The sequence below is a fragment of the Excalfactoria chinensis genome, chromosome 1 (assembly GCF_039878825.1).
Source record: "Excalfactoria chinensis isolate bCotChi1 chromosome 1, bCotChi1.hap2, whole genome shotgun sequence".
NCBI classification, from domain to species: Eukaryota; Metazoa; Chordata; class Aves; order Galliformes; family Phasianidae; genus Excalfactoria; species Excalfactoria chinensis.
In genome coordinates, this window is record NC_092825.1 from 168123670 (window position 1) to 168137618 (window position 13949).

Consider the following 13949-nt stretch of genomic DNA (forward strand, 5'->3'; position numbering starts at 1 on the left):
CTCCCATCCCTGTGATGAATAAGTCGTGTTTGGAGTTGCTTTTAAATCCATTTTTCTGATAGGTAAGAGCAGAATCTTGATACCAAAAAAATGAGTTTGATGCAGCTCCTTTTGTGTACTTCATTGTGAGCAGGAAGCCTGCTGACCTGCTTGCCTGTCAGTTTCATAATATGCAGAAATGCATGGTCAGCTGTGTCCCCAGATCACAGGCACAAGCACTGCTTTTGCATGTCCAGATCAGACCCTGTAAACACCCACAGATCTTTGGTGTCACGTGAGATGAGAGTAACTGAGTGATCGCATGGAATCAGAATACACCCAATTGAAGCAACGGTCTGAAACTGTCTAAGATACCTCAAAATAGTACATTGAGTACATGCAGAAATTCCCAGTAGATACTGAATGAACTCCCTTTCCCCTAAAACGGAAAAGGAAGTTCCTCAGATGGCAGTGGGAATCATTGCCATGGGCAAGAATTCCAACTCCCTTAGCCTTTTTATCCCATCTTTTCACTACACATCTGATCGATTCTGATGGTCAGAGGAGCTCCTGGATGACAGGTTTTAATGGCCTACCAGTTGGCTGTTTGGGTAACAAGGTGTTTTTGAACTTGTTGATCTTGGTGTCTGTGTTGTTCTAGATGCAAGGAATCTGACAAGGCTTCCCTTACTGCAGCCCCGCGTAAGAAGTCAAGCATGACCACATGCTACTCTTGCGCTTCCCTGAAGCTTCCTGAGACCCCTTGCCCAAATTAAAGTAACCCCAGAGTTTGCCTTCCCCAGCATTCCTAATCCCTAATTTGCACAGGCTTTTAGTGTGTCTGGAGGGCTACGTTGCTAGCGTGGTTGTTCCTGGGTGCAGCACTTTCTGCTGTTACAGCTGCTATGCCCCATCTACACCAGGGCTGTGGCCCAAGTTCGCGATCCTGCTTTATGTCCAGTTAAGGCAGCTCTGTATTTCATAGAAGTGGACACGATGTGAGCTAAAATGAAGCCCGCTGTCTGCCCCAGTCTGTGTCAAGAATGAAGACCACACTACATTACAGCTGCGATTCTGTATTGCAGTACATTTCATTTTTACCTATTTCACAGACATCGTTTGCATTTCCTCATTTCTTTTACAGAAAAATCAGGAAGATGGTGTTACCAAAAAAAGACTGTTGTGTTTGGGGTTCATGGGAGGAGGAGCTGGCTTTGGTGCAGCTCTGTGTTCTGTTGCATGTAGCACCGTCAAGCCATTCCTCCTCTTTACAATCTTATTTCAAGCAGGAAAAAAATAAAAGAGAAAGCCTTCTGCAAGATGTACAATCTTGCCCACGGAATCATTTGCTCAGAGTAATATACTGCATCTCTTCACTGCATCTGCATAGCATAAAGCCTTTTTCATTAGTGGCAGATGATCAGATTAGCAATAAAATCAGACGAGCTAAATAAATTAAGCTGCAGTCTATATATCACCCAGCTCCCCCGAAGGATTGATCTGACTGCGAGGGAGCTTTTCCTTATGCACCATCTCGAGGGGCTTTTTATGTCCAGAGAGAGCCACTTGAAAGGAGCTCTATGACTTTTCAATAGCAGTTCTAAAAACTACATTCCCCATGTTGTGTGGTTCATGTTACTTTGGCTGAGCTTACTCTGTTTTCATGCATCAGGGTTTTTCCCTCTGGTTTCTCTGATAAAACGACAACCAGTTCTCACAAAATGACATTGAGCCTTTCTCCCAGATGTTCAAGGGGAACAGAAAGAAGGGCTTTGGGCTCCCCAGCTCCATAGGTACACTCACTGCTTTCTCTGGGACAACCACAGTTCCAGTGACAAATGGCCTCATAAAGCCCATAAAGGACAACATTTGCAATCAGGAGATGAGCCCTGCCTGCCTCTTCCCTTCCCTGCCCCCTCTTCCCAGTAACTAACCCCTTCATATATATATATATATATATATATTTAAAAGGAAAAGTAAATACTGTTCTTGTGCTCCTCAGCTGTATTTATTTGCTCCTGGCGGCTTGCCCTGAGGCACCAGAGATGTCTCCAAAGCCTATTTATTTTCCTTCTGCCTCCTGCTAGCTGACTTAACAACAGTGCTAATATTGACCAGAGAGCTCTGTCAGTCAGCGAGCGAACCGCATGGTCTTTATGGGGTGTATTGGCACTATTGTGGGTGTGTGCAGCAAGCAGGAGAGTTTCAGGAGCTCTGGGACACTGCATAAAGTTCCAGACAGTACCTGACAGTGGGCAAATCTGTTTACAAAGAGGTAGGATTTAATTGTTGAGCTTAATGCTGCTTTGGGGTATTTATCATCTTTTGTAGCCAGAGAACTTTTAGGCTTTAATTATCCTCACTGAAAAGGCATTTAAGGTGCAGTAGTTCACATTTCATATGATGTAGTTATCCACTGCACTGTTGTCTTTCCTTCTGAAAGTGGTTTGTATTAAATGTCATTCTTTCTGTCTGTATTGCCTCGCTTTATGACACTTTCATATCTGAAATAATGTGCTATTCTCCTCCTTCAAGTAAGCTGTAACATTGACTCGTGTATTTACGCTAAGGGCAATATGTAGAATGTGCTTTCAAATCAGCAGTTTTACAGGCTTTGCCTAAAGTTGCTCACATTCTCCAATCCTCTTGAAATTGTCTCCTTTGATGTAAATTTATCCTCCCCACTGTGTATTATGAAGGAGGGTTCCGCAGCCTTAAAGCAGCATCCAATTCTCCTGAGCCCTTACAACCCCAGCATCTGCACAGCAGGGCATACAAGGCTGCGTGCTGAGTGCCACAAGTCCCTTGGGTACCAGCTGGGATGGCTGCAGGTGAGGGGGCTGCATTCCCCATGGTAGAGAATTCAGAAACTCGAATGGTAGCAACTTCAGGCACTGTGGAAGTAAAAGGGGCTCCACTGATGTCAGTGGCAAGGTGCAGGTTATTGTTATATTGTGAGAAACCTGACATGAACTTATTTGTAGTGGCTGGCAAACTTATTCTTGATTTTGCTTCCAAAGGGCTCTGAGAAAGACTACAAGCTGTGGGTGATTTCAGGAAGAGAAGACGCTCCGTACCCTCTTATTGGTATGTTGGTGACATCATCTTATTTTGCAGCTTTCACTCATTGTTTTTAGTGCTGAAGGAAGCAAGAAATGCAGAGAATACTGATGTGCAGTTTCCTCTTCTGTTTTTTGGGTTGTTTTTTTCCCCTTTCTTCCTCTTATGTCCCTGTCACCAAGCTTGCCTGTTTAGGGAGCTAAGCAGATGCTGATCCTTAGTTCTGATGAGCAACGTGTCTGATTGTGTCACATTCACAGAGACAGAAAAAGCTCATTTATTCCTGCTCTGTTTTTGCTATTTTTGGCTGCACAAGCCTCTGTCTTTCCCAGAGCCAACCTCTCCCCTCAGCTGCCTCCTCCCATGAAGCTGCTCCAGCTTTGCCATATTTCCTCCTACAGTCCCATGGCATTGCTTACTCTACTCTCCTCCTCAGCGCAGCTCAGCTGAGTTTTGAGAAATGTTCTGTGCTTCCACAGCTCACCTGATTCCAGTGGGCCTTTGCAGACCTGTGTTTCTGCAGATCTGTATTAGTGATAGGACAAGATGCAGTGGCCTCAGGTTGCACTGGGTTGGTTCAGATTGAGTATTAGTAAACGTTCCTTCTCAGAAAGAGCGGTGAGGCAGTGGCACAGGCTGCCCAGGGAGGTGGTGCAGTCACTGTCCCTGGGGGGGGTTCAAGAAATGTGGAGTTGTGGCACTGAGGGATGTGGTCACTGGGCACGGGGGGGGTGGTTGGACTGCATGATCTTACAGGTCTCTTCCAAACTGAATGATTCTGTGACTCTCTTACTGGCTGGCAGCTCCCCTCTGACTAGGAGCAAACTGTTCTTATTTCTTATTCCCTTTCTAAAATGCTTTTCTAAACATTCTGTCACCAGAAACCAACCCAAAGCTGAGAAGTGATGAAATGGGCTGATTTGATTTTGGCCTGTGGTTCTCCGAGAACAAATCCTCCCATTATTAAGAACCTTTCCCCCACAGAAATCCAGCATTACTTGTACTATATAAGAGTTCACACATAATTAGAATGAGAAAAAATCGTGGAGTTTCTATTTTCCTCCTGCAAATCTAATTTCTGTGAATCTTAGCATTCCTTCTTAAAGCATCCTAAGCTACAAATGCTTTGCTGTAGTCAGACAACAGTAATATGTATGAAATGTCTAACCTGAACACATTATGGACATTGCAAGTTGTTTTGTCTTTGAAATGTACCAAACTTTGTCTTGTAGACTATTATGTGTAGCTCAGTCAGATAGAAACCCAATTGTAGTTTTAAATACAGAACCAGAGCATTTAGAGATGAAGCAGACCTGTCTGCTCACTGGAAGTTTGAGGTGCAAGCTTTGTAAAAGAAGAATCTGACATCCAACTGATGCTGCTCCTGATGTTTACACAAAGGTTTATCAGATAAACCTTTTATTGGCTTTTATCAGGGCTGCACATTTGAAGCAGTTTGACTACATTTCAGTTTCACCCTACCTACAGTCTCAAATAGACTTACTTCCACTATCAGCACTCAAATTTAAGTACAAGGTAACTAATTTAATTAACTAATACATTTCAGACTGCCGTGTGTTTAGACAAGTTCAAAACGTGTCTTTCTGCTGGCATTTTTGAAAGCTCCTCCAGAAATGAGTTACCTCTGCACAGTCCCAAAAGGTGCTGTTGAATGCAGCTCACCTGCAGCAGCCCTGGGACTTGTGTTTCCTTCCTCTCAGCCTCAGGCAGGAGGTGCACTTGTGTCTCTCCTGGCTTCATTACCATGCAGAGGCAGGGAGCATCACTTCTGTAGTGGACTTGTTTGTTTGTTTTGCACACTCAGGTGACAGATGACTGCTCCCAAAATCTTGTTTCTTGACAGAACTGTATGAGAAACCAGCACCTAAACCTTCAGTGTCACATGTAAAGCAAGAGAAAGAATAAACACGGAACACACAGTCACTCATGTTCTTCTGATGGGCTTTTATGTGATGCAGCTGTACTAGGTCCGATGGCACCTTTACATCTGCTTAGTTACACTGAATGCAGTAACTCCATATCTGCCCAGGTATTATTTATGCCAGTGTAAACACGCAGAAAAGTGACAGTTCTCAGGTAATTGAGAAATTGCTGTGGCCAGCATGTAAAATGCTTTTCCTCCGAGGCAGATGGGAGCTCTGAGAGCCTCCAGCCAGTCCGGCCCACATGACAGGAATTTCTTTTTGCACAGGCCACGAATATCCCTTTGGGATCAAGATGAGCCACATCCGCGATGCCATGCCCCATGGCTCAAAGCACTGTGCCTGCCCCAGGCAGCTGCAGGGCTCCTTCCTGACAGAGCAGCTGCCCCAGGAGCTGCAGTGCCAGTTCGTGCTGAAGCCAAGCCGCCTGGCCGAGAGCCCGCCGCTGCACGGTACGTGGTCTGCCGCTGCCTCCGGAACGCAGAGCCTGCCCGTGGCCTGGCAGTGCTGGGGGAAGCCAGAGTGCTGGGATGGAGGGTGGGCACTGAGAAGCAGCGGGCAGATGTTTGTGCCAGCTGCACAGGGATTTTGCTGTGTGGTTCTCAGTGATTTCAGCATGCTGTTGCCTGTGTGTTGTTTTTATAAGTTACAGTTTGACAGGCTGCCTGTCAAGAGGTTGCTCTAAAAGCAGCCAAAGAAAGACAAGATCTTCCCCCTACAGGTTTTTGTAAGTCTATTAAAGGAGCTTCTCCATGCCGCCCTGTCTGTGCTCTGCAGCAAAGCGGGGAGGTTGTGTGGTTGTGAAGCTAAGGCTTCAGTTCTGCACAGAATTCAGTATCTTCTGTCTGAACAAGGTACCAAGGACTGCCTGCCTCCCTTACCAGCACCTGTCTCATGGTTTAGCCTGGGCATGAATTTTTGCGGTTGACAGTCAGCTAAACATAAACTAACAGTGTGCCCTGATGGTCCCAGGTGGCCAAGAAGGCTGATGGCGTCCTGGCTTGTATCAGCAGTAGTGTAGCCAGCAGGAGCAGGGTGGAGATCATCCCCCTGTACTCGGCTCTGGTGAGGCCGCACCTTGAGTGCTGTGTTCAGTTTTGGTCCCCTCACTACAAGAAAGACATCGAGGCCCTGAGTGTGTCTTGAGAAGGGCAGCAGTTCTGTGGAGGGTCTGGAGCACAAGGCTTATGGGGAGTGGCTGTGGAAACTGGACTTGTTCAGTGTGGAGAAGAGGAGGCTCATGGGAAACCTTGCTGCTCTCTACAGCTGCCTGAAAGGAGGATGTGGAGACGTGCAGGCCAGCTTCTTCTCCCAGGTAGCAGCAATAGAGTGAGAAGTAATGGCCTCAAGTTGCACAAGGGTAGGTTCAGGTTGGGTATTAGGAAAAAATTCTTCTCACAGATGGTGGTGAGGCAGTGGCACAGGCTGCCCAGGGAGATGGTGCAGTCACTGTCTCTGGAAGTGTTCAAGAAGTGTGGAGATGTGGCACTAAGGGTCACCATTAGTGGGCACGGTGGGGATGGCTTAATGGTTGGACTGGAAGATCTTAGTGGTCTTCTCCTACCTCCATGATTCTGTGGCACTGTACCTAGATGCAGTGAGGGAATACTGCTTCTTTATTTCACTGTTCCCTGTGTAAGGTGCAGACAGCAGTATTTTCTCCTGCCTTTGGCCTTGGTCCTGCAAAAATATGAGCACCTGCTCTCTGTTTTGCGCTTTGTTGTCAACGATACAGTGACTGCTCACTGCTCACGGGTAGAACATATGGGCAGATCTTTACAGGCTGGGGCGTTAGGCTATAAACACCATGAGACAAGGATGCATCCCACAGTGTGTTCTTATTGTGCTTCACACACTATCACGCTAAGCTTAGTTGGGAATTCTGCCCTTCCTCCCTGTTGATGACTCCATATCAACAAATATAATATATGTGCACTCTGTTATAGTCTGCAACCCCCAATAGCCAAGATCTCCTAAAATGTATGAGTAGAATCCATTTGTAATGTTTTGAGAAATTAAATGTAGCAAGGCAATATTAGTACCTGTTACAAATTGTTCCGGAAATTGATTGTGTTTTTATATAAATTAATTTCCTTTCCACACTCCTTTACCCCCCTCTCCCCAAGTAATTTGTATCATGTATTACTTCACAGCATATTTCAAGAATGAGGCAATCTAGCAGAGGGGTGTAATTAGGTTTACAGGCCCCGCTTGGCAGCTGACATTGACTGGCAAGAGAAAATAGGAATGCAAATCAGCACAGATGTGATGTCGGCAGCACGGTGTGAGCTGTGGGAAGGGGCCAGGCTGGCACTGGGGCGGCCTGTAAAACTGAAGGAGGGCCAGGGCCACACGGCTGGAGGAGAAGCTGTGTGTCCTTGTGCCTTACCTGCTTCCATCCTCTGCTGATGGAACCTAGTAGAGTAACGTGTAGGTCTGGTTGTTGCAAACCAGATCACCTTGCTGTTCATCATGCTCTTCCCACCACTTTCTCACCTGTTTTGGTTTTGGATAAGGATGAAAGGTGTCTGTGTGCTAGCTAAGGCTATGATTTGGTTTTGGGCTTGTCTTCAGGTCAGCAAGCCAAGCAGTGTGGGACTGCTGGGGGACCGCTGGGCACAGCACCACATATAGGGTAATTTACAGGGAGGAGGGTTTGGTCGCCCACACTTTGATGCCCATATGCTGTGTAACCCTCCTTCCCTGCTCCAGAGAAACTCGCCCCAGGCAGGAGAGGATTTCCCTGCTCCTCAGCAAGTGGCTGCTCTTCTGGTAGTGGTGCTACCTGAGCACTAACAATATTCTATTTATTTATCCTGAAAACGTGATGAAACCAGAGACTTGGAATCCAAGTTTGAGCAGCATCTTCAGCCACCTCTCCCTGTAACCACAGCGCAGACATGGCGTGCACCCTTGGCAAGTTCAGAACCATACAATTTTTAACCAAATGTTACCCTGGCCGGGATCTCACATTTGTGGGGCTAAGCAACTCTGTGCCACCAAGCCCATCCTCCTCCTGCCACCCCATTGCCATCACCTGTGGTACACCAGCTCCCCTGGCACTGGTGTTGCTGGACCAGATACACAAAGGGGAAGCTTCTGCTACAAGGACAGGCTGAGAGAGCTGGGGCTGTTTAGCCTGGAGAAGAAGGGCTCTGGGGAGACGTGGAAGCAGGAGGATATGAGATAAACGGACACTTTAGTAAGGTATGTTGTGACAGGACAAAGGGAAATTATTTCAAACTGAAAGAGGGGAGATTTAGGTTGGATATAAGGAAAAAGCTTTTCACAATAAGGGTGATGAGATGCTGACGCAGGCTGCCCAGAGAGGTGGTGGATGCCTCGTCCCTGGAGATGCTCCAGGTGAGGCTGGACGGGGCTCTGGGAAACCTGGGGGAGCTGTAGGTGTTCCTGTTAAGTGCAGGGGAGTTGGACCAGGTGGTCCTTCAAGGGCCCTTTCCAATTGAAATGATTCTACGACTCTATGAAACTGCTCAGCTGAATCATGTGAGGCCGTATGGGTGGTGACAGGAGGACACAACTGACTACTGGCTGTCCTGTGAGATAAGAAGCTGTGTGGACACCCACTGTGCTGCTGTAGCTGTGTCAGCAGTGCTGGCAGGATAGCTGAAAAACCTACAGAAGAATTTACTGTGTAGGAACACCACGATGTTTCCCTCCTGCAGCTTTTCAACACGTAACAGGACCAGCACCTTGCTGCTGAACACGGCCATTAAGTCATGCTCATGAGCACACGTCTAAAGAAATACCATAGATGCTAATTTGCCTTAAGTTTGACTTGAAAGAGCTGACTGATGTCAGTGACTCGTCTGTCATCCAAATTGTTATTTAGTCGTCTGGTAAAAGAGAGAGCAAATTGTCAGCGAGTTGGTCTCAATACAGAAAGAAGGTCTTTGAAAACTGTTTGAAAGGATTTGGTCAGGAAGGACACTGTGTTTCTAAGCAGATCTGAGGTTTTCTTTGGAAGTTCCCGATTAGTCTGTGAGAAGAGGAAATGAGCACTTGTGCAACTGAGATGCTGCCAATGAAGAAACCGAATCCCCTGTGTGTAAGATATGAGCCCAGCTGATCCCTAGGCAGATGGCTGCTGTTGTGAGCTCCAAGCAAGATGGGCAGCCAACATGGTGTTGCTTTTTTTTCTGATTCTGGGCTAGAATAACCCACCATAGCAGGCCCTGGGGTGCACTCTGGTGTCTGCATATGGGAGCTGTGTCTTCCACAGAGTGATAACTTGCATCTGTCTTGGCTGGGAGCAGGCTGTACACCAAACGTAGCTCTGCAGAGATTCAAGAAGAGAAAACGTATGTCTTCCTCTTCCCATTTGCTCTTTACCCTGACACTTCCCCCCGCTTTGAAATAGGGATGGGAAACAAATGAGTTCTGCTGCTCAGTGTGTTGATTTTGTAAGTGAGGTGGCATTTTGCTGCCTGGCATTACTTGTTGGTTTCTGTCCTGGTGTGCTGAAGAACACCGATTAAGCTTTGCCTCCTGTTCCAGGAGAGCTGCATTTAATCGCAGTTACCCATTGCTCACATCTTCCATTTGGGCCGTGACTTTCAAGAGATGAGACTGAGAAAAGTTCCTTATTTTAAGACTGTTTTTCTTTCATTTCTGCTACTCTTTTGTTTGTTTGTTTGTTTGTTTCCCTCCAAAATAGAATCTCTCCTTCATTTTTACTTGCTGATACACAAAGCTGTCAGAAAAAAACACACCAAACTATACTTGTGATTATGTGTCTGGAGCTCTGAGTGGAGCAAGCCATAGTCATGTGCAAATATCCTGCTCATCTGAAAGAAAAATTATTGTTTTGAAAGTTGTGCTCACATTCTCCCAAAACATGATGTGTCAAGTAAAGCCACAGACACTGCCAAGCTTATATTTCATGGAGCTTTGGGCTGCTTAAAATGTATATCCTCATTATTTTTTTATGAAAGGAATTTTTCATCAGGCTTTAGTATGGGTATGTTCACATTTTGAGTTAAACTGTAACTTTTCATCCTGTAAATCGCTAAAGAAAAGCCTTCCACCCATTCCCTAAGGGAACATGATCTTCCAGATTGGAATGATGTATAACAAAAATCACTGCCTGGGCTAAAAACCACACATAGTAAAGTATAGGAGAGAAAAATCTGGTATTATGTTGCAATCTGTACTTCTGCAAGTATTAGTTCTACCCTCTGCCCTCTACAACAGCAGAAGCTCATCACAGCACCAGGGGAAGTAGGGTACCTCTAGACGGTCAGCCAAGGGGAGGCCGGTGGTGCTTGTGTGTGCACTTTTCCCAAAGAAGGTCTGTGGTTTCACACCTGCAGATGGGAGATGAGGCCCCGAGCACAGGCCAACCTTATGCAAAGTCCTCAGGCTGAGGTGCTGACACTGTGGTCAGGCTGTGCGGTGTGGCTCTTGGTGATCCTCCTGAGAGCGTGGTTGGGCCGCAGTCACACGCACACACACAGGTACGCACGTGGTGGATTAGGCTGAGCCGGATGCCAGGACGTTGGTTCAGTTCATGACATTTTTTCCTTTGATACCATAGCAACCACTGCAAAACAAATACTGGAATTAGAATTGAAATGCATTTCTTCTAATAAACACCTCTCTTTTTTCACAGACTTGAGCCAGAAGTCATTTAAAAGGAAAAGATCCATCATAAATTGGGCTTTCTGGCGTGGCCCAGGCACCCACTTGGACAACGCGCCCCTCTCCTCGACATCTGCTGCCCCTGGGAAGCTCTTTGGCCTGCTGCTAACAGCCATCTGCGAGGACGACAACCTGCCCAAGCCTCTCCTGGTGAGTCCAGGCACAGGGCTGGCTCTTACAGCAGTGGAATTTCTTCGTGCAGCCAATGAGAACATGGAGATGCTGTGGAAATGGGACACTGCAATTACTCAAGCAGAGAAAACAGCAGGAAACCTCATCTATGGTTCCCAACAAAAACTTTGGTTTTTAACATATGCTGTGGTCAGGCCTGGTTAATGCCAGACAGCTTGAGAAGCATGTGACTGCTGTGTGCTGTTGCTTCTCTATAGCCCACGTTGTAAGGCTGGTTCCCAAATCCGCACTTACGTGGTGCAAATAAACACCATACTCACACATACTTTTCAAATCACTCATAAGGTTTCTGTAGAATTCCCAACCCCGAGCAGGTGATACCTGCTGTCCAGTTTAGGCAGCCCATGCTTGCACAGAAATGCCACCTGCCCCCCAACCTTTCCAGAGCCTTTCTTGAAGACACCCACCCCAGGGCAGACAAGCACTCTGAGTCCTCATTTTCTTCTTCAGGAGGAGTGGTGAGGCAGTGGCACAGGCTGCCCAGGGAGGTGGTGCAGTCGCCACCTCTGGAGGGGTTCAAGAAACATGTGGCACTGAGGGACGTGGTTAGTAGTATGGCAGTGATGGGCTGTATGGATTGAATGATATTAGTGGTCTTTTCCAATCTGAATGCCAATCTGGATGATTCTGTGGTTCTATGATTTTGGGTCAGGAAGGTATCCTGTTGTTGATGCAGCAATTGAAATGTTTGCCAAAGGGAGAGAGCAATTCCCACCATGGACCTGCAGGATTGGACTCTTTGTTTCATCAGACTGGCTTCCAGCTGGAACAACGTGAAATCAATGGGGTTACATCAGTTTACAGTAACAGATGTGTTTGTCTCTAAAGCTTGTGCTTGATGTGCTGCTTTATCATTTCCTGAACAGTGAATCACACCAGGACTTTTCAGGTCTTTTGAGAGCATGGGTTTGCTATTTTCTTTTGAGGGGGCAGTGTAAATTTTCATCATTATTTAAGCCCTCTAGAGATGAGCCCTGTGAGGACCTGGTGTCTCTTTCTCTCCCTTTGAGAGGGGAGACAAAGCTGCACTTAGGAAATTTCTCCAAAACAGAACTACTAGGAAAACTGTATCTGAAGAAAGTGCGGAGTTACTAAGGATAGAATCAGAGCTTGGTAGATTTTGTGGTTTGAATCTTAGAACACTGTGTTTATGCCACAAAATGTAACTTGCTTTTGATTTCATGCAGCATCTCTGGAGAATGGAAAACTGCATTTGAGATACGGTGTGGGATTTATCTGCAAGAGAAGGGAGATATTAGGAATGAATGTTGCAGGCGTGTTTGATATCTCTGCTGCAAAGCTCCAAACTTGATTTCACAGCTGAAGGGCTCTCTGTTAGTCGTTGCCTCACTGAATTATCTTCCACCATTAGCTTCCTTTGTGTAATCTTTTGGATTTACTACTTTTTTTTTCCCAACTTTGATCTTGTGGCTGCTTTATTCCAAATATATTTTAAAGGTGTTTGTTTATGCAGTGAGAGGTGTTTTGTCAGCAGAGCTGTAGATCCCCACAAAATAAATGTAAATGCTGACGTGAGTCCTGCTGCCTTGAGAGGGGCTCCTGCTGCACACACATTGCTTTCCACTTTACAGGAGCGAGAAAGAAACATTAAGAAAGCAAAGATTAAAAATACAGCTTCCATTAGTGATATCTGCATTAATGTGTGCCAGGACCAGACTCTGAGAGAAGCCAGAAGCCTCTGCTTAGCCATTACTGCTAGAGTGGCTTGGTTTTGTGATGTCAGCCTCTCTCCTTTTGTACCTTTTCTCCCCTTCCCTTTTGATAACTCAGTCGTCAGACCAGTGTGTGCATGCACATAGTTACAAAGGCTGTGTGCGTGTGTTTTCCCTCAGAAGAGATAAAGGTGACAACTCCCACATTGCTTAGAGTCATAGAACCGCAGGATCATTAAGGTTGGAAAAGACCACTAAGATCATCTCGTCCAACTGTCAGCCCGTCCCCACCGTGCCCACTGACCACGTCGCTCAGTGCCACATCCACACATTTCTTGAACCCCTCCAGGGGCAGTGACTGCACCACCTCCCTGGGCAGCCTGTGCCACTGCATCACCACTCTGAGAAGGATTTTTTCCTAATATCCAAACTGAACGTCCCCTGCTGCAGCTTGAAGCCATTAACTCTTTCTTAGAGCAAATCTTTGGAGAGGTGATCATGGGCATGTCAGAGAGACAGCCCAAAGGAGCCAGCAGCCAAGTCCAGCCTTACAGCTGATTTCACCAGCAGCCCTGAGCTGCTTGCAGAGTGCCATTCTGCTCCCAAGGCCCAGAAGGGGCACAATCCAGCAATGATCTGATGGAGAAGTGCAGGTGGATATAAAAAATCACTTTCCTAGCAGGTGAAATCTCCTTTTATACAGACATCAGGGTGTCAGTCGGAACAGAAATCTTCTCTGATCGGTGCTGAGATTGAACATGCTGGTGAGCAGGGAGGGTTTTTTATCTTCCTGCAGAGGGCTCTGCATTAGGCAGACAGTAGCCTTTTCCCATGCTACGGCATTGATTTGTTTGTACAACTTGGCTAAAACTTGCCCAGACCCTGGAGGAGGTCGTCCATGAGGTCAGTGCTCAGCAGTGGTGGCACAGTGTTTTTGAAGGGATGTTTACCAAAATCAGCACCCCGGGCCATAGCTGTGCTGTACAGCATGGCATCATCTGGAGGAGAGCCCTGACCTGTGTCTGAACCTTCTGAGGACTCAGAGGTTTTTGCCTGTGACCAAAGTGGTAAAACAACATTACTGTGGTAAAACATGGTTCTGAGAAACCCTCTCTGCCTTTTAATTTTGTTTAGGATATGCTTTCTCTCCTGTACCAAGAAGGCCCTTCCACTGAGGGTATTTTCAGACGCTCTGGAAGTGCAAAAACCTGCAAAGAGCTCAAGGAGAAGCTTGATTCGGGAGCTGAAGTGGACTTAGCCTGCGAATCCATCTTTGTGACAGCATCTTTGTTTAAGGTATGTGAGAAATGTTCCTTTCTCCCTTCTCAGGTGAAAGCAGCACAGATCTTAGGCACAAACAAGTGGGTCTTTTCGCCCCAGACGGAGAAGAGGAGTGGGCTGACACATTCACATCATTCTCTTAGCCTCACCTGCAAGTCAG

The 13949-nt window shown here is 46.5% G+C and overlaps 1 protein-coding gene across 1 annotated transcript in view; it reads left to right on the plus strand.

Annotated features, from left to right (window-relative positions):
- ARHGAP20 (Rho GTPase activating protein 20) overlaps nucleotides 1-13949 on the plus strand; it is a 60877-nt gene that overhangs the window by 39048 nt on the left and 7880 nt on the right. The window contains exons 8-11 of the mRNA XM_072326605.1: nucleotides 3000-3066; nucleotides 5252-5434; nucleotides 10615-10793; nucleotides 13643-13804. Of these exons, the coding sequence (XP_072182706.1) occupies nucleotides 3000-3066; nucleotides 5252-5434; nucleotides 10615-10793; nucleotides 13643-13804 (591 nt within the window). The remainder of the gene's footprint in view (nucleotides 1-2999; nucleotides 3067-5251; nucleotides 5435-10614; nucleotides 10794-13642; nucleotides 13805-13949) is intronic.